We start from the raw sequence: 23,393 nt of genomic DNA, 5'->3' as shown, positions 1-23,393 counted from the left end.
TTGAATTTATAATAATCTTACAAATAAGAAAATTAATGGAAAATGAATTGATATTCTACAATTATATATTTTTTTAGGAATGTTATAATTCCTTTAAATCGAAGAACAGCACCAGTGTAGGAATGTAGGTTAAGTACGGTGCTTTCTGTCTACCGGCTGACGCCAACTAAGACAGACAGGGTTCAAATTTCATATTACTCTCTCTATATGTTCTTAATTTATTTCTGAATGACATACTTTTCCTTTCATCTTTTTTAAGGATAAATACTGCAACTAATTATATTTCAATTTGTTGTTACCTGTTAACTGACATTATTTTTTTTCAAGTTTTAATTTCATATCAAAAGTTTGAGATAATAATAAAATATAAATTTATGTCATGATCTCGCGGTATACATTTTCAAATCATACCAACTTTTAATTTTGGTTAGATAGGGACTTGAATACAGTAGGGGCTTCATACTATATGTTAATGCCCCACCTATGACTGTAAATGGGCATTATGTTTCCTGGCCGTCCGCTGTGCGTCCGTTCTTCGATCGTTCATCCGTCTGTCGCGCTTCAGGTTAAAGTTTTTGGTCGAGGTAGTTTTTGGTAAAGTTGAAGTCCAATCAAGTACACATGTTCCCTAGTTATTGTATGAGCTTTCTAATTGAATGCCAAATTAGAATTTTGACCCCGATTACACAGTCCACTGAATATAGACTATAACCATGAGAGAGGGACATCCGTGTACTATGGACACATTCTTGTTTCCTCCGCCTTTTCAATGACCTGGTAAGACAAGACTGGAATCATAGTTGTTAACTTCATAGTTGCCATGCAAAATGTAGGGCCCACCTGACTTGACTCCTTTGTCACTTAGCCGTGGCTTCATTTTCCTATCCTAACCCAACTAATTTGGATTGAACTCTCCATTTCACGGTCGCGAAACACGTGACTTGCTTGTGATCAGTTTCACGGAAAAATGGCGCCTGTCTGAATAAACAAGTTCGCTTGGAGGCAAATTTTGAACGTAAGTATCTACATATCATCGTATTCATACTATAGGACCCCCCTCATCATATGCAGCGTTTTGTTCCGAATATTTTGATGCCCATTAAGTTATATTTCACTGTTGGTTTCATAGAGAACATTCACAGAATATTTCAGTTCTGCCGAAGATTGATCAGGATTGTGTACACGATATGTCCGTAAAATCACTATAAATCCATTTATGTATCTTATTTTCGCCAATCGTGTACAGAAACTTGCCCACATTTACTTATTCATTCATACAAACTAGCGTCAGTGTATATTTTTTACATTTTTGTCAGATGAACGCAATAATATTTTTTTTTCAAAAAATGATCAGTATCCATGGTATGAACATTATATGATCAGTTCCACGGTATGAATCTGAATCGATATAATAATTATATATAAGATCCCATAAACGGTTTTTATGGCCAGGAAATACATGCAGAAAATAATTTATAATTTTATGCAAAAGTAGTACTGCCTGACGCATAAATAATATACTTTCTATCAGACTTTTACAATATATTTTCGACCCTATTTGGAAACTACATTTTTTTTTCGACACAGTTAAATTCTAATTCAGTTATTTTTATCTTATTATAGGTCCCGTCATGCGGAAAAAATCCAGGCTTTCCCTGCAACTGCCAAAATATCGGAAAAACTCTACTGTCAGGCAGCAAAAGAGTTCGTCAAATAAGGCAATTCCAACCTTACAGACAGGAATGAAGAGGGTATTTTCAAAATCGCCATACACAGTAAAGTATTCTCCTTCTCCAAAACGTGGGAAGGTAAAAGGGCACTCAAAGCGCACACTTTTCAGCCCAACAAAAAGTCCGTTTAAAATAACATACTCTCCTTCACCTAAAAAAGGGAAGACAAAACGTGCACTGTACAGTTAACACAGTCTAGCAAAATTACAACAACAAAGAATGATGAATGGCAAGTTTTTAACAGTGATATACCTTTGATACAAAATATCGAAAATTCCGACTTTGAAATGGATGTCGGCACCTTGCCATTGTACACACATATGTCAATGCAACCGGATACTACTTCCTTAAATACTCACCTTGGTGATAGTCATAAATGTGTAACTAGCGATGCATCCACTTCAACAGAGAAGGGAAATTTTGATAAACTAACTAACGAACTCATCAATCTTGCCCCATATGTAATGGAGGAAATGTCTGAATCTGATGTAGCGAGAGGCAACAATTTCAACTGACAGAAATGCTCTATGTAAAGGGGAACTTGGAATTCGTTGGGAAAAAGCTAGATGCAACCAGGCCAAACTTCTACCTACTGTTAAAATGGGCATTGAATAAATATTTTTCATAGAAATAAATCTTTATTTGTCAAAACTAGTATGTATCTCATCTTTGAGATCAAAGTACAAAACGTAAAATAAATAATAAAGTCAAGATGAATCCTGATTGTCAATGATTACATTTTCTCTTATGTCTGTAAAGGTTTGTCTGGTGGATGTATACCTTTCCACATGTGCACCTATGCTGTTTGTCACCCCTGTGACTAGCCTCGTGATCACCACAATCATGTGCTTTCTTAAACTCTAAACCACATACTGTACATTTAAATTTTACAGGGTGTTCCTCGTGAATCTTGAGGTGACGGGTGAGATCAGCCATAATTGAAAATCTTTTATCACACTGTTCACATGCAAATGTTTTTTCTTCACCATGCACTGCACACCTGAATGTTTAAAGATCAAGAATTAACATATGGTTAATAGTGTCCAGTAAGGTAATTTCCTATACAAGGCTCGTAGGCAGGCAATGATTACTGGTACCAATTTTGCCCATGTTGTGGTGGGTTCCATCGCGGTTATGTATTTTAAAGTGTTAGTGTTAATTGATTGTACAAATTTGTCTTGGTTTTCGGGTTTTGCAATTCCCTAGATTTTTAAATGCTGATTTTTTTATACATAATGTTCCTTGAATAAAAGTACATATTCACAGAGGACAGAGACATTTTTACAGAAATGATATATTCCTAGTTCGTATTTTCATTTGACTGATTTTGTTTATAGACAACTTCTCTATTTCCGTGGCTTATGTTATTTTCAAAAATTTAGTGACAGTAATATGATAAGAATTCCATGAAATGAAAATTTACCTGTGTCTTTTGATATTGGCTTTACTGAAAAAAACTTTCCTACAACACTTGTATGGCCCCTTCTTGGCATGCCTCCTTTCGTGATCATACACTGCTGAAATACTCCGGAATGACTTTCCACAAATTTTACACAGCTTTTCTGCCTTCTCAGCATCCATTTAAAACCTAAATATAAAGTTATGGAAAATGATCTATAACTTTCAGATTCATACCGTGGAACTGATCATATAATGTTCATACCGTGGATACTGATCATTTTTTGAAAAAAAAATATTATTGCGTTCAGCTGACAAAGATGTGAAAAATATACACTGACGCTAGTTTGTATGAATGAATAAGTAAATGTGGGCAAGTTTCTGTACACGATTGGCAAAAATAAGATACATAAATGGATTTATAGTGATTTAACGGACATATCGTGTACACAATCCTGATTAATCTTCGGCAGATCTGAAATATTCTGTGAATGTTCTCTATGAAACCAACAGTGAAATATAACTTAATGGGCATCAAAATATTCGGAACAAAATGCTGCATATGATGAGGGGGGTCCTATAGTATGAATACGATGATATGTAAATACTTACGTTCAAAATTTGCCTCCAAGCGAACTTGTTTATTCAGACAGGCGCCATTTTCCCGTGAAACTGATCACAAGCAAGTCACGTGTTTCGCGACCGTGCATTTGTACCTAGCTCTTTGTCAATTATTTTCTTCAAAATATTATCAATATTTATTGTTATGTCTCTTATTTTTGCAGAAAGAAATGTAACTCTGGCCGTACTTATTGTTTCGCGATTGGTCAAATACACATTAAGTATGTTTGTAATTTTGGGTTTATGACCTTCAAACACTTTATAATGGCTTTGAAAGGAAAATGCGGTCCTCTTTTATTCAGATATTTTTTTCTTCTGATATACCGCAGGAGAAATGACGGAAGAAAAAGGTAGATAGAAGTCGGTGGGTGTGATATGGTAGATTACCATGCCGCGTGATTCCCTTTGATCCTATATGTTTGGAGTGTCAATTCCTGGAGCAATGCCTGTAGTAAAGTATGATGATTTAAGTCAAAATAATATGGTCGGTTTTCGGAATCACTTGAAATGTTTCATCCCATTGCAAATCTTAATTAAATACAATTCCTGTCTCTAAGCTTTGATTACAAAACAAACCTTTAGATTGATTGGAAATGCACAAATGATCTTTATTTTGATTAGATTGATTTCATAGTAATGCTGTCCTTTTCGTTAAAGTGCATTCATGTTATAAATTTTGGGTAGGCCAGATAAATCACGGCTTTTGTTTTTCTTAAAGCCGGACAAAACCGTTGTACGATACTTCGGGGATCATTATAATTAAATTTTGTTTAAAATCACAACTAGAGAACTGAAAAATACCAAGAACTATACACAAGTTATATTTCCACCCGGCAAAATTTTACAGATATGGTGAAGTCCGTTTTTTGTTTGTTTAAGGAATTCCGCCAAAAAAAATAAGATGAACATTAAGATAAGAAATGCAAATACAATTTCCTCAGTGCAAGATTTGTGAAAGTTCTACCAATTTCAATCATTACTTTTTAAGGAGCTACTCACTCTGCAAATCACGACCCAAAAATCAATCAGATAGAAACTTAAAATACTAAGCTCACAGTGATATAACGCAAGAAATATTCATATTGAAAACAATCATTAAAGAATTATATCGATAAATGACATGCCGATGACTGTGTAAATTTCGTACTTATAACTATGCTAACTAAGAAACAATAGTATATAGTCTTATAGTCACGGGACATGATTATGCAGTTTAAAACCACTTACAGTCACTGAACCAGTGAGACACACCCGAAAGCCGGAAGTTGAAAGGGAGCGTTAAAGCTGAAATGCATCATTTTGTTCAAACTAAATAAATCCCTTTTTGTCGTAGTTTCACTAGTATTTATATTTCATTTCATTTGTTCATCAGTGGCGGATCCAGCCATTTTAAAAAGAGGGGTCACAATCAAGGACAAAAGGGGGGTTCCAACTATGTGTCCCCATTCAAATGCATTGATCGGCCAAAAAAAGGGCGTTCCAACCCCCAAGAACCCAACCACCCACCCACCCCTGGATCCGCCAATGTTCATAATAAACAAAAGTGAGAGTAATGAATTAAAAATAGTATTTACAATTCAACAAATAATTTGTACTCTTTGGGACTAACAGGGTACCAGCATTTTGCTAAGTGGTAGTTGATAGAATTAAAGCGTATATAATTCAGAGGCTGATTTCGGGGATATCCACGGTGACTCGCCGATGCCATTTATAGAACTACATTTTTGATTTATCTAAATCTTTAAAAAACAAGTCTCACTCATAAAGTTTTCGTGTTGGTGCAACAACCCTTTTTTTCAACAGATTTTGCTGAGTTCGATGCATATCAGTGAATTGGAAAAGTGAGAAAATCAGAGGCAAAACTACACAACCTTAAATGTTGATAAAGAAGAAGTCACACCAGGTCTTTTTCAAAAAGGCTTTTAACCATTACTTATATTTATAGTTTCATAGCTTCATGTTTTAAACACTGATTTGGTCATATGTTTTGCTTTTAAATTATGACTTTTAACTGCAATTTTGACAGCAGATTTTGGTATTTAATAAATATCTAACAAACAGAAAAATCATGATTATTATATTTCAAAGTCAGTGACAACCTACGTTTTGTTGGAAGAAAAAAATATATACAAGTTTTGGGTACGTCAGGAGAAATAGGTCGTATATCACAATCTAGCAGTTCTATAAACATGTATCACTAAGCGGGTGATATATCGTAGACCCGACAATCCCACAACAGCAGTACTAAATTAAACGAATAACGAGGGCTTGACCAGGAGTCAAAAAGTGGAACGGCCAACATTTTGAAGAAAAAAAATTATTTAAGCAAAATGAGCATTAACAGTGATCTGAATTTATGGCAATTTGCATATGTTTTCATCGAAAGTGATTTTAAATAATATTCATATTTAACCCATATCCACATTCCTAAACATTTTAATAAATACATCATCACTAGAAATTAATAATTAATGTTCTTTATTGTCTATTCTAATATTCATGGTCTATAATGTACAAACAGTCAATGAATATATCATGCAGAACTACATTAGGCAAACTACAAAGGTTTTAACAAAAACACTTATTAAAGTATCATATCATATTTATCAAATAACTTTCTTTTCACATTTTTGTGTGTATTGTTTGCATAAGTCACGAGTAATTTAAAAATAGTTTTTAAGATCAATGTGCAAGACCACGCATGATTAAAAGGAAAGGAATGACTTTCCACCAAGACACCTGTAAAGACCTTAAGCAGTCTTAAGAAAATATTAATTACTTATCCCCGCCCAAAAGTTGAGGCATTCAACTAGGTTACTCACGTCTTATTTATGTACTTAAAGTATTATTACTATTATAAAAACGAAAATTTCACCCACGATTAACATAATCGTAAGGTACCACTGATCTTCATTAATATCCAAAATCGATCAAATATTTCCTTTTCCAAATCCATTCACTTTTTTTACCGATTGTAAACACGAACATATCGTATTACCATAAAACCACAATAGAACTACCTGTGAAAAGTTGAAAATAATATACGATATATATACGATATTAATAAAACGAAGGACAGTGGTGAAGTTTGTTGTACAGGGTTATCGAATAGTATATATATATATATATATGTTAACTAAAGATTAGAAAAGTGGTTCTGAAGAGGACATATCCGTCAAGTCGTTACAGTCACAACGATGCCGAACTTTCAGTACACAGTATATGTAAAGACTGGGGATAAAAAATTCGCTGGTACCGATGCTAATGTTTATATCATTCTCTATGACAGTGGAGGGAATAAAACACAAGAGTTCCATCTGGATAAATTCTTCCGTGATGATTTTGAGAGAGGTCAGTTAGATGATTTTCATCTGGGAGATGAAGTGGACTTAAAAAATATTTCAGAGTTAGAATTGTGGCGAGACGATTATGGGTTCGGTGACGAATGGTATGTGGATTATATTCAAGTTCATAAAAATGAAGAAATCTACTCGTTTCCAATGTTCAAATGGATAAAAGCTCATCATCATTATTTGATACCCCATTTAGACACTTCATTACCACAGTTTCATGCACATCAAGAACAGAGAGAATTAGAACTTCTTGAGAAACAAACTTACTATCAACTATGTCAGAAAGTGCCTGGATGTTCAATGCAGGTAAGGAAACGTCTATTTCTCTCAACAATTAATTGTTTTTATTATGTTTTCTTTCTTTCCAACTACCCTATGTTTGTATGTTAACTGGGACATGTCAAAATACATACCTATAATTAATATTAGTGTTACACTTTCATGTTTGATTTGTCATCACGTTAAAAATTTGCCCCTAATTTTTTTCCTTTGTTTTCTTTCTTTCCAACTACCTTACTTATTTTATCTATTTTAGTCATGTTAACTGGGACATATCAAAATACATACCTATAATTAATTTCATGTTTGATTTGTCGCCTCGTTAAATTATATGTGCCCATAGAATATTAAATACATGTCATATGCATTCCAAATTTCAATCATATTGTAATAAGTATTACCTGTAACATGACTTCCTAACCAAAATTCAAATTCAAATGTTTTTAAATATGAAAGACGTATATCTGAATGAATACTATTATATGCGTAACACTCAAATGGAACTCAGTATATTACTTATTCTATACAAAATTACGTGTTTTTTTTTCGGTTAGATTTAAAATCCCTGAACTTGTCAACGAAAATATCCCAATACCTCTTTGCATATAGATAAACCACACATATATTAGGGTACGTTAAACGATATTTAGTGGGAACAATAAGTAAACACTGGTTGGATTATAAACTCTTGGTCCTTTATTAGTATTAAATTACCAGTAAGCAAATAATCGTAGATACAGTCAAAGATTTATGATGTAAACCCAGGTCAATTAAAGGGTTAACGTTTTGTAAGACAAGGCAATGAATACAAAGATCTTCCAGCCAAACATGTAAATCAATACGTATACATATACATATTTAGACTTGAAAATAAGAATGCACTCCAAGTTGAAAATAATAAGTATCGGGTGTCTCTGTAGGTTTTATAAATATTATAGTATCCACGGACGGTATGAACGAGAAGCCTATCTTGCAATGTCTTGTTGTTCAAGGCTGTCTCCTGTTAGTTAATTTGTTATTTTCCTTTCAGTTAACATAGTTATGCGTTCCGCTATCAACTACAGCCTTAAAACACAATTTAACATTTGTGTATCTTCTTCAAGCCTGAAGTAATACATTAAACTGTAAACATAAACAATGTACACAAATGAAGTAAAACGTTACAATTATCAAAGTATATTAATCAATTTATATTTAATTATTCATAACCTGTGCTTAGAATACCGGAAACTTGGGAAAAGGAAAACGATCAACCATCCTTCTATACTATCCTCTCGTGTAATACTGTATATTTATTAAGGTCAATAGTTCATATCCGCATATAGGGTTAATAATGAAAATAAAGCTTGTTTTCCCACAGAAATCACACTTTTCTACAGAAGCAAATGTTTGCTTTTCCTTTAATGTATCACGTAAAAGTATTGGTATTTCCTGTGTTAAAATAGTGGTTTAGTAAAGCCAAGTTATTTACAACGAATTTCCTGCGTCTGAAGTGGTTTTCTGGTTTAAAATTAAATCTTAAACGGGATATTTATGTAAAAAGAAATGAAGGAGAACAAAACCCAGTTTTTAAAAGTATAAGCGTTCGAGACGCTTTTCTGGATTTTCCTTCGTCATGCCAAATGCCAAAGTCAGTAATTTGAAGTCTAAACATGTACCGAAACACGTTAAAATTTATATATGGCCAAAAGGGACTAAAATAGTCGCCAAATTCAACTAAGGTCTACTCTACCAGAGGGAGTTCAGGATTTCAAAAAGCATAAGTTAAAAAACTAAAGAAAGTGAACGTTTTGTGAATTCTAGAGAATCTTTTAAAAAAAAGTACTTTCATGCTAAAACATTGCACTGACACTTGTACTGTTTATCCGTTAAAGACACACAATGCATGGTGGATTTGACACGAGATACACTCGTTTTGGAAGCAAACTATCGGCGATTTAAACCATTTAACTATTCGTTCCAGGCAGGTGCTGTTCTGGAACCAGTTTATTGTTGGGTTTTTTTTTCTAGTCTAATTACATATGACTCGACATTCCTGTAACTAAGTGTGTTTTTTTTTTTAAATTTCAAATTGATTTATATTTCAACTCAGAATTGCATACATGGTTAGTTTGGCCTTTCTGTTTTTTATAGACACACTGGACATTAGGTGGAATCTGATGATTATTTGGCTATCCTATATATGTTTGCAGCCATCAGTTGTAAATCTTGTTACGAACAAAATAATCACTTTGGTCCTTTTTTCACCTTCTTAATCAAATATTGACTATATACCTGCATTTTTCTAGTCCTACGTACAAATCTTCTCTCGCCCACTCTCATCTTCTGACAGTAAAAGAGGTGTCTAAATACGATAAGATAGCTTATTATATTATTTAAAGTTTAAATAAATTACAATGTAGGACGAGTTTTAAAGATATTTGAAAAATAATTACAGTGTCAAGTAATGACTGATTCATATCAATCATTCCTTTAAAGTATGTGTAGGAAGTTAAATCTGGTCGTATTAAGTTTGTTTCATGTTCAGTTTTTATTAAAGGTAATTGGCTTTTCTCCATATACAAGGTCGCAAACGATGACAAATGTAGGTTTACCTATAGGAGTTATAAGTTATATAGTTAGAGTAACAGCAATAAATTGGCTGTTTAGTATGTCGTCCGTTTTCACTAAACAAGTACACACATTTATTACGAGGTCAGGTGAGCACCGCCTCTGGGCAAGGGATTTTCTCTCTGCTTTGAAGACACATGGTCTTCGGCTGTTATCTGCTCTTTGATCGGGTTGTTGTCTCCTTGACATATTCCCTGTTTCCATTTTCAATTGACTTTTTGCTTTGGGTTTGTCAGACCCCTTCTTTTCCATTGCTTCTGTCATTTTTTCTTCAAAATTTAGTTACATGTATATTTTCTTTCTAATAGTAATATTGATGTTTAATCAACTTTAATGTTTAGCGTTATATTTTATGGATATGCCATTACTGCTGAATGTATGCAGAAATCAATTGTTAACAACTTATTGCCTGCTCGTTGTTTATTTGTCATCATCCACACATTTCAATTCATTGATAAATAAATGACTGTATCTGTGTCACAGATTACTATATATATATACAAATATACAAACGTGCATATATATAATCCGCCTGTCTTAGTCACATCCTAACCTAACCTCTTTTTCTTGTATGTGACGTGCTAATTCTTCAGTAGCACATGTATTCAACTTCATCCATATCTTTTATAATGACAGAGGCGGATTTAGGGGGGCAGGGTGCCAGCCCCCCTTTTTGGGAAAAAATATTTTCCTTATATAGGGAATCACTGAAGCGTGAATGGAACAGACCCCCTCTTAGGCAGTCAGTGGGTCTCAACTTATGAAAATTCCTGGATCCGCCACTGAATGAAATTATCTGTCCAATATTGTTCTGTGGGCTGCTGAAACTGTCTGCTCATTTGTTTATATTTTATTTTTTGGATGTGTGGTTTTAAACAATAAATGTCTTTTGGTTGCCATAAATATATAAAATTAATGATTTGTAAAAATGACGACAGTCGTAAAGACCTTGTTCTAAGGTAGCTGATATTTTTGCTTTTATTAGTGGTCGTCTCTAGTCAAAATATTCCATCAACTTTCTGTACTTATTATACATATTGATATACTAAACTTTTCGTACACTTAATAAACTCTTAATATTTACCATTGGATTTTAACTTATTAACACTATACCAATTGTACTTGAATGTTAACAAACGGAAATCAAACGTCTTCCCCACGGAATAAAAACTTGAGACATCAAAAGGCCCAAAAAATCTCGAACGGCCTTCAGAAATAGACAGTTATGTATACAATATGCCAACCTTTACATATCAAAACTCAAAAACTAAAAAATAACCACAGTAAACTATTTAGAAATGAAAACTACATCGGTCATGCACATTTACATTGTAGGGTTTCATTTGCTTTGACAACCACCCTTCCCTTTTCAACTTCTTGTTCTACCATGTCCACTTTCAACAGAACACGATGAATATTCAGAAGACAAAGTCTTGGTTAGTAGAACGAACAAAACTACGTAATGGCAATTAAAACAGAACTAAAAAATTGCTTCTACGATTAAGTTATACTAGATAACGAAACACCATTCAGAATACAATAAATTGATAAACAATACTGTATCGATGGACACTTGCAGCTATACAGAAATCGCTCAAAATTCTTAACTTTAGGATTTATTATAGCTTACTATACGGTATTCGGTTTCCGCCTTGTTGTACGGTAACCCACAGTTGCTTAAATGTTTATTGTTGACTTATTGGCAATTCTACCAAATCTTATTATTGTTTATGATTGATCTTTAAATCATTCAACTATACCTTCAAATGTAAGAATTAATGATGGAATCTACTTCCACCTCGATGTTCTTTTTGATTGGCGCATTTTGTTTACGGGAACAGCTTTGATTTGACTAGTTCCTTGTATGTATTACAGAATGTTTCTATGATTCAGAAAAAAAACCAATGAAAGTTATTTATTATCACGTAATTATAAAAAAATACGGGAGACGTAAATTAGCTTAACAGTTACTTCTGTGTCAAAATATATACTTAATCAAGTTATTTCCATATGAAGTATGTTCTAAGTATACTCGGATGTTTTGTACGGTTTTTTTTACAAGGTCATCATTGTATCATCAACGTCATATACTATCAAGTTCATCTCTTGCATATTCCAAGAATTTTTACGGGTTTCTTAAGCTTGAAATACCCCGTTTTCAAAGCACGAGAGGATATTCGATTGTCGTTTTAGATAGGATTACATTTTTAACACTACCACTAGATGTTACCAATGTAAATCTATGTTGATCATATCTGTAAACTTAATTAAGGGCGTACTTGTAACTTCTGAGCTGGTTTCAGTTTCTGGGTTTTGAAAAAAAACCTAGTTTTGCCTTCAAATGTTTTCCGAATTAGGCCGAAAACGAAACTTACTTAACATTTGTTTCTTGAAGACTGAAACTCGAGTACTATCTGAAACTTTCTCGCATAATGTGTATGCTCATATTTCAGAACTGATGCGTTTATATCTCATTTCTTTAATTATATACAACTACTAAAGTTTTCTTGAGTTCTGTCATTTGCAAGTCCAAGTCACAATATAGTTTTCTATTTAAAATAATTTCACATTGTTATCAAGGATCTATGAATGCTTACTATACGGCAATGGTTTTATCCATTGGTGAAGGCTGTTTGGTGACATGCAGTTGTTTACATCGCTCTCGCTTGATTTTTGGTTGAAAGATGCCTCTCTGTATGTTCCATGTCCTAAATATAATTTTTATGGGTTTTGGAATCCATTCCTAGTTGCCAAAATGTCTTATTGATCAATATACACCAGTACAAATAGAAAAATAATAAATAATTCAAGACTCAATTTGTAACGGAAAATTTAAAATGTGAAAAGTGATTTTAAGTGCGTTATGAGCCTTATGAAGTTTGTATAAGAGAATCATCCTTTTACGTACTTTAATCTGAAGAACATTTGAAGTGGATGAGGACGTTTCGTACATTCATGTCATTTCCGCGATTATGTTATTATAGTTCACAAGTTCGGTCGCATTTACATATAGGCAAGGACAAATTATATTTAAAAGTATCTTTAGAAAAAAGTAAAAAATTGCATATATATACTTTCATTACATAAAACAGCCCTAATACTACCAAAACGGCATGTGTCATACTGGTGACGTCGTCTTTATTCAATGCTTTTCGGCCATGTCCAATATTTTTTAATACGGACTGGCAATGAATCCTGAATTACATGTACACATAAACAAACTTTGAATGTAATTCAGGATTCATTGCCAGTCCGTATTGGAAATATTAGCCCTTCAATCACATTTAATGTATGTAATGCAGTCAGCATTCAGAACAAGTCTGTATTGAAAAAGTTGGATTATTCAATAAAAGTGGTATGAACTGGCTGTTTCTGTATTGGCACTGCCACTGGTATGAATTCTCGGTCAGCTTTATTGACCCTCGACCCTACGGGTCTCGAGACGAATACAGCAAACCTTGAATCTATACCAGTGCAAATACAGAAACAGCCAGTTAACAACACTATAATATAACATTTCATCATAGCCAGATGCATATATTTTCGTGTAATGAAGTGGACATTCCTACAGTTATTTTACATACAATATAGCTTGTTTTAATTATCAAACAAAATATCTGCTCCTCATCGTCTGTAATTCAATTCCGATTCAAAATTCTAATTTGATATGTCTCTGGGATATACATTATGCGTTTTGCAGGAATTTCTACATACCCTCTGTTATTTAAATTGCCTGTTTTCTTTTCGTTCATTGTGCATCGTGCATCATTCGCGCGTTCTGTGTGCATGTTCTATTCTTTCATTGCCCATTCACCATATGGAAAACATTTTCTTAATATTTGTTATTTACTGGAGGGTAGATACTCTTGCTCTTTTTGGATGCACTGCAGTATAATGTGTCCCTGTGCTTGTAGTGTATGCTCTTATATTTTTACAGTTAAGTTTTTTGGCTTGTGAGCTGTCTACATATTCAATTGGTGTCTTTGAGAGTTGTCTCATTGGCAATCATACCACATCGTCTTTTTTATACTTATATGCATCGTTCGCTTTACCACGTGCGTTACTCCTTAATCGGGTGTAAAAACACTGTAAACTGTCGTGCAAGAGAAGACAACGCCTGCAAAGCCAAATATACCCTACATAAGTTAACAAAAATAAACCATGTCATTTATCATATTTTCGTAGATAGTAAGTTCGGTGTTTGTGTACACAATAACAATGAAAACACAAATGCGGCTCTGATGAGCCCGTAACCGACTAGAGACATTGTTAACTATAGATAATATAATAAAAGTTGACAAAAATTTGACTTATAGGTTTTAAATCCGACAAACATACTTTTTCGTGTCAATAGCGTCTTGATCATGTAATTTTATCTGTTTTAAAACTTTCTTTAAATTTAAACAGTGTACATGATATTTTGTACATTGTACCTCAGTCGTAAATGACGATTAACTTCAGATATTAGTTCTTTAACCCATGGAATTGTATATTTGAATATAAAATTCCGCGGCCTGTTTAACCAAAGACAGTTTACAACCTATGCATAAGTTTTTCATATTTTTTTCTGCTGTTGCAGTAAAAATGAGAAAGAGCAAATCTGTTTGGACTAGGGAATTATTGATTAATTTTTCAGAGTTTATTTCCCCCTTATTTCATGATGACGCTACCCTCCGCTATCCACTTCTATTTGCAATCATTGCACAATGCAATATCCCATGGCATTTGCCGATATGCTATGGAATATAAATAATAATATGCTAAAAAGAGTCATTAGTTCCACCATAATGGAAGTTCTAAAATCCAACATAGCGGAGGTTCTAAATTCCAACACAATGGAAGTTTTAAATTCCACCACAAGGGAAGTGCTAAATTCCAACACAATGGAAGTTCTAAATTCCACCACAAGGGAAGTGCTAAATTCCAACTTTAACCCATAGACATTTATTAATCAAACAAGGGATAGTTTGATAAAATTTGAAATTCGCTTGTGTTGTTGAACTTTGAGTTTGCGTAAGAGCTTATATCAGATTTACTTTTTTTTTATTATGCATAACATCCTAAACTATAGAATTTTAAGTAGGTTGACCGTATTACATACAAGGCGATGGTATTTCCTGCATTTCAGCATGTTATTTGACAAATACGCTTACGTTATTTGACCTGTGCCCTAGTCGAGGCCCAAGATCATGTAAAAAATGATAAAATGCAAACATTTAATGCACTATTATATGAACTAAGAAAATTTGTTTATGTTTCCAATATGCTTTAATCAAATATAACAATTTGAATGTATCATTTTCCAAACCCGATTCTTGTTAGCTAAATGGGTGTAACTATTCATATCTATCAGCATATTTTTGTAAACGGCTTAGTTGTGATGGTCTCTGCTAAATTCAACTACTTTTCTATACATCGGGCGATTAAGACCTTTATTTTACTATGTTTTGCATTAGAACCTGAAATTTCGTGTCTACTTGTAAACGGCAAAAACGTATCAATGCCCAGGTCTCAATCCATTTATAGAGGAATACTACCTTCCAAATATCAATCTACAAACTGAAAAAGAAGTACACACTTGACCTAAAAACTTTAATCAAAATTCTATCGGAAGTTAAGTTATGTAATTTATTTCACATATTTTAAATATTAAATCTGGTCAAATTTTGCATTACATTAAAATTGTATTCAAAATCAACAGTAATGCATAGCACTGAGTTTCATTGTAATTTTATGGATATATATGTAAATGTTTTGCAAATCTATAAATGTGAGTCAAAGTAGGTGCGGGATACATTATATGATAAACTAAAGTATATTATTAATCTATAGGTGTCATCAGCTGTCTATTTAGAAAATGACCTATATATCATGATACCATAAAAATGTGCATTTTACCTCGATATTGCATTGCACTCTTATGATATCATCTTTTTCCATCATCTGTTTACCGATTTATAGTTTTCTGTCAAATTTAATATTTAAGCACAGTTTGCAGGGATGTGAAATCTAAACACAACGATAGTACCTCCTCGTATCTATGATCTATATACTAAATTTGTTAGTCGTTTCATGCCTTGTTTCCACCTACTACTGATAGTTTTAAATAAAAGTCATTTATTTCCTCTATGATTATAAGCTTTATATAAAAAAAAACTGAATTACTTGAGGTTTTTCCATTGCTTACTTTTTCTTCTGCTACTGATACACGTAATTAGCTATCTGAATTCCTCTTTGAGTACCTATGAGTACATTTGCGTCACATGTTGATCTCACTTTCAATAATTTACTATCAAGTCGCATGTGCTTTCGTTATAAAACTATTAATAGCAAGCATAGGGATTACGAACAGGAATTTTCTTAACTCTAATATTGTCAACTGCTGCATTTCATACAACGTTCGTTCAATGATATAATTAACTTTCCCAGTTCTCCGGTAATATTTATTGTTGCTTATCAGATCTCCTGCAATATTTATAGATTATCGGTGATCATCTCAACGAGATTGGTTTTCTCGCTTGAGCCGGGACGGCGAAAGTGAGAAAGGCAATCGAGTTGAGATAAACAATGATAATCTTTTTATCGCTATTTTACCTATGACGACGTTGTCAATTTCATGTCAATTTCGTTAGCAACAACACGTGCATGCTTAGTTTCTAGCGATAATTTTCCATCTCAAGCGAGAAGCATGATATAAAAATTATCACAAAAAAAGATCAAAGGAAAAATGCACAAAATAGCGATAATGATTGTTAATGCTCATATGACAGATTTTTTCTTCATATCTTAACATCTCTTAATATGAATAAACGATGTTTTGATGTGAAGAAAAAAAACCTTAAATATCTGTACACCTCTTGTAATATGTTTGATCATCGATATTACAATTTAACTGCAGGAAGTAGTACTTCACCATTTAAATCACATTTGTTACGTTTAATGGTTTATTGTGGTTGTTTAATATTATGTCTTTTCTTGAATAAAATCACTTGAGCAGACAAATTTCAAAGTCAACAATATAAAGCAAATATCACACCTGTAATATACAATATTTATCTTTTTAAATAAGCATTAAAATCTCCGATAATATAAATTTATGAAATACATTTTCTATGACCGTTTTAGATATTAGAATGATTTTTTCTAGGTGTATTTTAGAGAAACATGGAAAGTATCAATCGATTTCTAATGCAAATAAAGAGTAAATTCAAAATTTGAATTTTCCATACTTTTTAAAAAGTCATAATATTAGAAAAGGAAATAACACAGACTATTGAAAATCGACCACCTACATCGTATTGTTGAAATGGGACAGCAAAGGGGGCCTGACTCTCTAACATGTACTGCCTACGTTTCCGACTTCTGGTCGGGATATAAACATGTGTCGGAGTTAATTTTGTTTGTATATATATATTAGGATAGTAAAACAAAACAAAAGTAGCCGGAAGACTACGGAAGCCGATAAGGGCCATTCAAAAAAAATAATTATGTCGTAAATTTCGACATGATATGTCATTATTTCGACATAACATCATCACTATGTCGTTAAACGACATCGCTATTTTTATAAAAGAATAGGTATTGTGATTGCCAAGAGACTAAATGACACAGAAATTAACAACTATAGGTCATCATAATGCCCCCAATAATTAGAAAAGACCCCGCAAAGTCAGCTATAAAAGAGCGACGAAAGATACCAGAGGGAGAGTCCCCGAAATGCCGTGTGGCTGACAGTGTTATTTATTAATTATTAGCTCCCTTGGTAAAACTCCAAATTTTATATTAAATGTATTTCATTGTTTAATAATTTACATGAAGCTTAATAAGTATACATTTGTTAAGTGCATAGCTTTTGCTATTTGAATTCATTGGTTAAAGATATTTACTTATATTGTAAAGTTTAATGTTTGCATCGTCGCAAAATCTTTGGTTACCTTCTTTGGTTACCTTCTGTGAGAAAGTTATATATATAATATAATAAAAGAGGGACGAAAGATTCCAAAGGGACAGTCAAACTCATAAATCTAAAACAAACTGACAACGTCATGGCTAAAAATGAAAAAGACAAACAGAAAAACAATAGTACACATGACACAACATAGAAAACCAAAGAATAAACAACAATGGCATTTAAGTTAAACAATTAACCGACCGTGGAAGGGCTGCATATGCATGAAGTACTATATGAAGAATAAGATGTGCAATTGCATGAGGACTGACATTGAGCCATACCAAAGCAAGCTAAGCTTTCCACATCCCTTTAAATAAGCTCAACCTACATGGCTTCTTGTAATAAGGGTGAATTGAAGTATTGATTGCTCTATTTCTACTTTCAAACGTTGGGCACGATGTTCCTACGTCGTGTCATCTAGTCTCTTGGCAATCATAATACATATTCTTTTATATATATATATAGCGATGTCGTTATTATGACATGTTATGTCGAAATTACGACATAGCGATGTCGTTTTAACGACATATTATGTCGAAAATGCGACATCGCACGACATAATTTTTGTTTGAATGACCCTTATCGGCTTCCGTAGAAAACAGAGCATAAACAGTCAGTTAGGAAAATATTTAACTATCAAAATAATAAAAACAAGAATGTGCCTCAGTACACGGATGCCCCAGTTCAGTGGACCGTGAAAATGGGGTACAATCTTTAATTTGGCATTAGAATTAGAAAGATCATATCATAAATAACATGTGAACTAAGTTTCAAGTTGATTGGACTTCAACTTCATCAAAAACTACCTCGACCAACAACTTTAACCTGAAGCGGGACAGACGGATGAACGAACAGACGGTACAACGAATGGACGGACGGACGGACAAACGGACGCACTGACCAGAAAACATAATGCCCATACATGGGGCATAAAAAAACACACAGTAAAACAAATTATACGTAATTGGACGAAATATCTGATTTCCATGAAATGTTACATATGCATTTAAAACTTTTTGAACTGCATGCAAATTATACAAGAATGATATGTATAGCATTTCTAATTCCAATGTGATACACCACTTTGTAAATTCGATTTTCTAGTTTTGGATTTTCTGGTAACTTCGAATATTATTTAAAACACGATATTTTTTACGACATGTAAGTTTGAAGTTATCATATTTCCCTTATCAAATAGACAATAATGGATGTTCATACTTGAGTTTTTTCCTTGAAATGTATTCAATACACCAAGCACTTACATGTATTTTTTCCTTTTTTGAAATTCATAGAAATAAACAATATACGAGTACTAGTATTAGTTTCATCCCGGAATTAAGCATTTACGCTAAAACATTTTAATTTGTTGACTTCCCTGCCGTTAATAGATATAAGAAGATATGGTATGAGTGCCAGTGAGACAACTCTCCATTTGTAAAAGAAAAGGGGATTCCTTTAGTTTAGAATTTCTCACTACATTGAAGACCTGTTGGTGACCTTCTACTGTTGTTTTTTCTATGGTCGGGTTGTTGTCTCTTTGACACATTCCCCATTTCCATTCTCAATTTTACAACTGAATATTTCTCGATTATAATCAGAGTGTCTGTGCAAAACTTCTTTACTATTTAACCAATTAACACGAATGGCGAAGATTCGTAGTATTAAATAATTGTACTAATTCATTCAAAAACATACAAATTTACCTTCTAACATTTAATAAAGACTAGAAGATCCAATATTAATAAAAAAAAAAAGATATTACATTATACAGCAAAATTCCATCGACAGGGAGACAATAAACACAGATTGAATTGAAACATTCAATTCAATCTGTGTTTGTTGTCTCCCTTTTGATATATTTTAATTAAGTTTTAGCTTTTAGGTTTATTACTCAAATAACAAAATACTAGTATGATAATTGTATTGTACTGTCATTTGTTAAGCATATTATAAGATAAGATAAGATAAGATATGTTTTATTCCAATTCAAGTGCCACATAAAGAGCAAATTAATTTATTACAATAAAGTTGATACTTGAGACAATAATTTTGACAATCATAAATAATTATGAATATAATCATTCCGTTTTTGTTGAGAATAAGACAGACAGACAGATAGCAAATGTCAATAGCAAAGTAGAGGTTAAATTTGATATCTGCATTCTTTGTAGTTCACATTACATAATCAAGTATCTCTTACACCCTTCCGTAAGCTATGTCTTCGGTTGGTGATAGGCTTACCCAGCCAGGTATACCTGTCAAAAAGGATATGTTTGGATAGAGAATTTATAGATTTATTGCAAAGGTAGTTATATTTGCATACAAACACTAACTAGCGATTACGACAAATACACCTGGATAAAAGTATAAAGATAACTTCTCGTGTATAAATTTGTGTCTCAAGAGATAGACTTGTAGTGACAATGGAAGCCTCTAAAAGCTATGAATATAAAGTTCAAGTCAAAACTGGTGACAAGAAAGGAGCAGGTACTGATGCAAATGTGCGAATAATTTTCCATGGAGAGGACGGACAAAAATCGGAACCACAAACTCTGGATGAGTTCTTTAGGAATGATTTTGAAGCCGGAAATATCGATTCATTTCTCATCAGACTGGAGCAAAATTTGGATAAAATTGTTTCTATAGAACTTTGGCAGGATGGTGCTGGTCTTTTTGCTGCATGGTATGTTGACTGGGTTGAAGTTACCATTGAGAAAACTGGGGATGTTTTTATATTTCCCCTATTTCGTTGGATTAAAGAAAACTATCATTACAGAATTCAACATCTTGATACTTGTCTTCCAAAAAATGACCCTCACCACCAGCAGAGGGAAATGGAATTGGAGGAAAAGAGGGAGATGTACCAACTGGTGGTAAAGGTCCAAGGTGCTCCGATCCAGGTAGAAAAAAAGTTGTATATATATATAGATTATCTCTTTATCTTTGTATTAAATGAACTCCCATAGGCAAATATCCTTTATGTTGTAAATCAAATAATAATCAAATTGGAGAATTGTCTAGAACACGAGAGCGACAATCTCATCTGAACCTAATTTGCTGCATCGTACTACGCTGTTTTCAAATGATCGATGTATTACTAATATACGTATATATATACGAAATGATCAATCGTATCACGCGTTTATAGAAGATCAAAGAAACTTTGCCCAGTTGGATTTGACTTTTTCCTATTCAACAGGTTTCTGTCAGTATCTTAACAGAAAAAAAAAACCATTCCTATGACAAATGATTCAGCCTAAGATTCACAAAAAACTATATAGAAGTCGGTAGATGTGTTATAGATAAATTTGTTTCAACACGCAAATGAGAATATATCATATAGCAATTTAACACATTGGTATCTTATTTTTTATTCATTTATTTATTCTGACCCGTTTCGTTATTATTTATAAGCATAATTTGGTAGAGGCGTGTGTGTTTCTTCTGCTTTCGTTTTCTGTGATGTATATTGCGATATTTCATGTTTTTTTTTAAATATCTATTTTGTTTTTAAAGATTATGATCGCTATATCCCCTATTTCAAAACACTGTACCGTAAATTGGGTGATTTCGGTTGTAGTTTTATTTTGGTTTTTTTGTGTCTCAAATGAAAGTGCCAAAATTAATCAGTCGAAAATAAAGCAAACACTAAAAATTGGAACGCAAACATCGCGTATTCGTATGACCATATCGTTATGTTAATTGTTGGGGACAAATTGCATGTTATAACATCACGGCCGACACTCGGCTAACCGAGAGATTGGTCGGTTAATCTATATTGAGTATGCGGCTATATCGGCGGTTGGTCTGTTAATCGGGTTGGCTAAAGTCTGTTAATCAGGTGTTATCGAGAAAATCATTGAAAACTCAGCATTTTTCATTGTATAACCTTTTAAATGTATGTTTATCATAAAAAATATTTATGTCAAACAAAACTATTCAATGTACTGAATCCAGTGGTGTAATGTTTATTTTTCTAGCTTTTATGTACGATTTATAAAATGAAAAGGCAAGTTACTCATCAATAAATTTATACACATTTTACACACACAAAATGTACACAAAATGACACATGGGTTGAATTTACTTGCATGCAATATTTTGAACATCGAAAAAAGACAGGCATTATGTGTGTTAACCAAATTGATATCATTGTGTGAAAAATCTACACGAAAATCTGTATTTTGGTGACATAAATCAATCTTTATTTAAAACCTGGTCTGTTATTGGGTCGGATGTATAAAACCCGGTCTGTTAATTGGTCTGTTAAGAGTTATGAATGACAATGAAAGTATAATTTTGTTACTTTATGGTGTGTTAATTTGGTAGGCGCAAGACAAGCGGCTAAAATATACGGAAATAACACTTGAGCAATGGAACATAAAATATATACGAAAACAAAACATGAGCAATGGAATATAAAATATACGGAAACAAAACACATGAACAATTAACAATTTAGGCAATGGATATCGAAAATTGATAAAAATGGTTTCAAAAAGTGTTAAATCAGTAAAGTAAAATTGATTTTATCCGAGAATGGTCGCACATATCATGTGAATTCTGTTTAATTGTCATGAATGACACCAATTTGTCATCTACATTGGTAACCAGTATAATATAAATCAGAGATTACCGTCGTAATGTAACTAAACATCAGTAAGTAAAATATATTGGGATGCCTAAATATAAAGCATAGAGAAAGAATAACGAGTAAGATAAATAAAATGTATAGAAAAGTAACATAACAATTTAAAGAATACAGAAATAAACAACACCCCCAATCCGGACCCTCATGGTATACACGAGAATCTGGATGGAGATACAAAATATAAATAAAAGATAAGGACAGTAGAGAGTGATGCATTGCTAAAAAAGAGAGAAAAAAAACAATAATTGTTTACGAATAAAGACATGAAACCCCCCTGAGTGCTGAAACAGTAACGGATTGCGATGTAATCATATTGGTGACAAATGCTTGAAGTTTACATGTGGACAACTGCAGTTCTCCTCTGCACATATGTAGAAAAGGAAATAAACGGAATAAAATGAATTAAAACTTAATACAACCAAATGTAGCTGCATTTGCTCCTTTTCATTTCCTTCTTTAGAATGATTTGTAAACAACAGATGATTAAGTAATAAAAGAAAAAAACCAATTGGATGATGCTGACGAATTAGGGTTAAACGTCCAGTGACAAATATCATGTGTATATGAGAACGAAAACACGTTATATGTACCCTGTGTTGTATTAGAAAGACACGTTCAGTCGGATTTGAGAACATGCTACTTTGAGCAGAGACAAAAATTAAGATTGATTGAAATCGTTAATAATAAATTCATGCATATTCCAGCGGCCAACCCAGAGCACGCTTTATTGAAGTGACACACTCTTCAATACAATGCAAAGAAAGTCAAAATGAAAATGCTTTTACTGGAAGGATAGTGTT

The 23,393-nt window shown here is 32.9% G+C and overlaps 1 protein-coding gene and 1 long non-coding RNA gene across 3 annotated transcripts in view; one reads left to right on the top strand and one right to left on the bottom strand.

Annotated features, from left to right (window-relative positions):
- Positions 1–2,400: 2,400 nt before the first annotated feature.
- LOC139486962 (uncharacterized) lies at positions 2,401–3,795 on the bottom strand. Its single transcript, XR_011655696.1, has 3 exons — positions 3,741–3,795; positions 3,154–3,318; positions 2,401–2,730 (listed from the first exon to the last, which is right to left on the bottom strand). It is a non-coding gene; the product is annotated as an uncharacterized lncRNA (long non-coding RNA).
- A 2,662-nt stretch (positions 3,796–6,457) lies between these two features.
- LOC139485358 (polyunsaturated fatty acid 5-lipoxygenase-like) overlaps positions 6,458–23,393 on the top strand; it is a 58,404-nt gene continuing 41,468 nt past the window's right edge. Inside the window, exon 1 of one of the 2 annotated variants that reach the window (XM_071269782.1) lies at positions 6,458–7,408. In XM_071269782.1, the coding sequence (XP_071125883.1) occupies positions 6,947–7,408 (462 nt within the window). In that variant the 5' untranslated portion in view covers positions 6,458–6,946. Of the gene's footprint in view, positions 7,409–20,111; positions 20,843–23,393 lie in introns of those variants that run through there. The other variant, XM_071269780.1, reaches the window with a different exon arrangement.

The sequence above is a fragment of the Mytilus edulis genome, chromosome 8, assembly GCF_963676685.1.
Source record: "Mytilus edulis chromosome 8, xbMytEdul2.2, whole genome shotgun sequence".
Lineage (NCBI taxonomy): Eukaryota > Metazoa > Mollusca > Bivalvia > Mytilida > Mytilidae > Mytilus > Mytilus edulis.
This window is presented reverse-complemented; position numbering and strand designations above follow the sequence as displayed.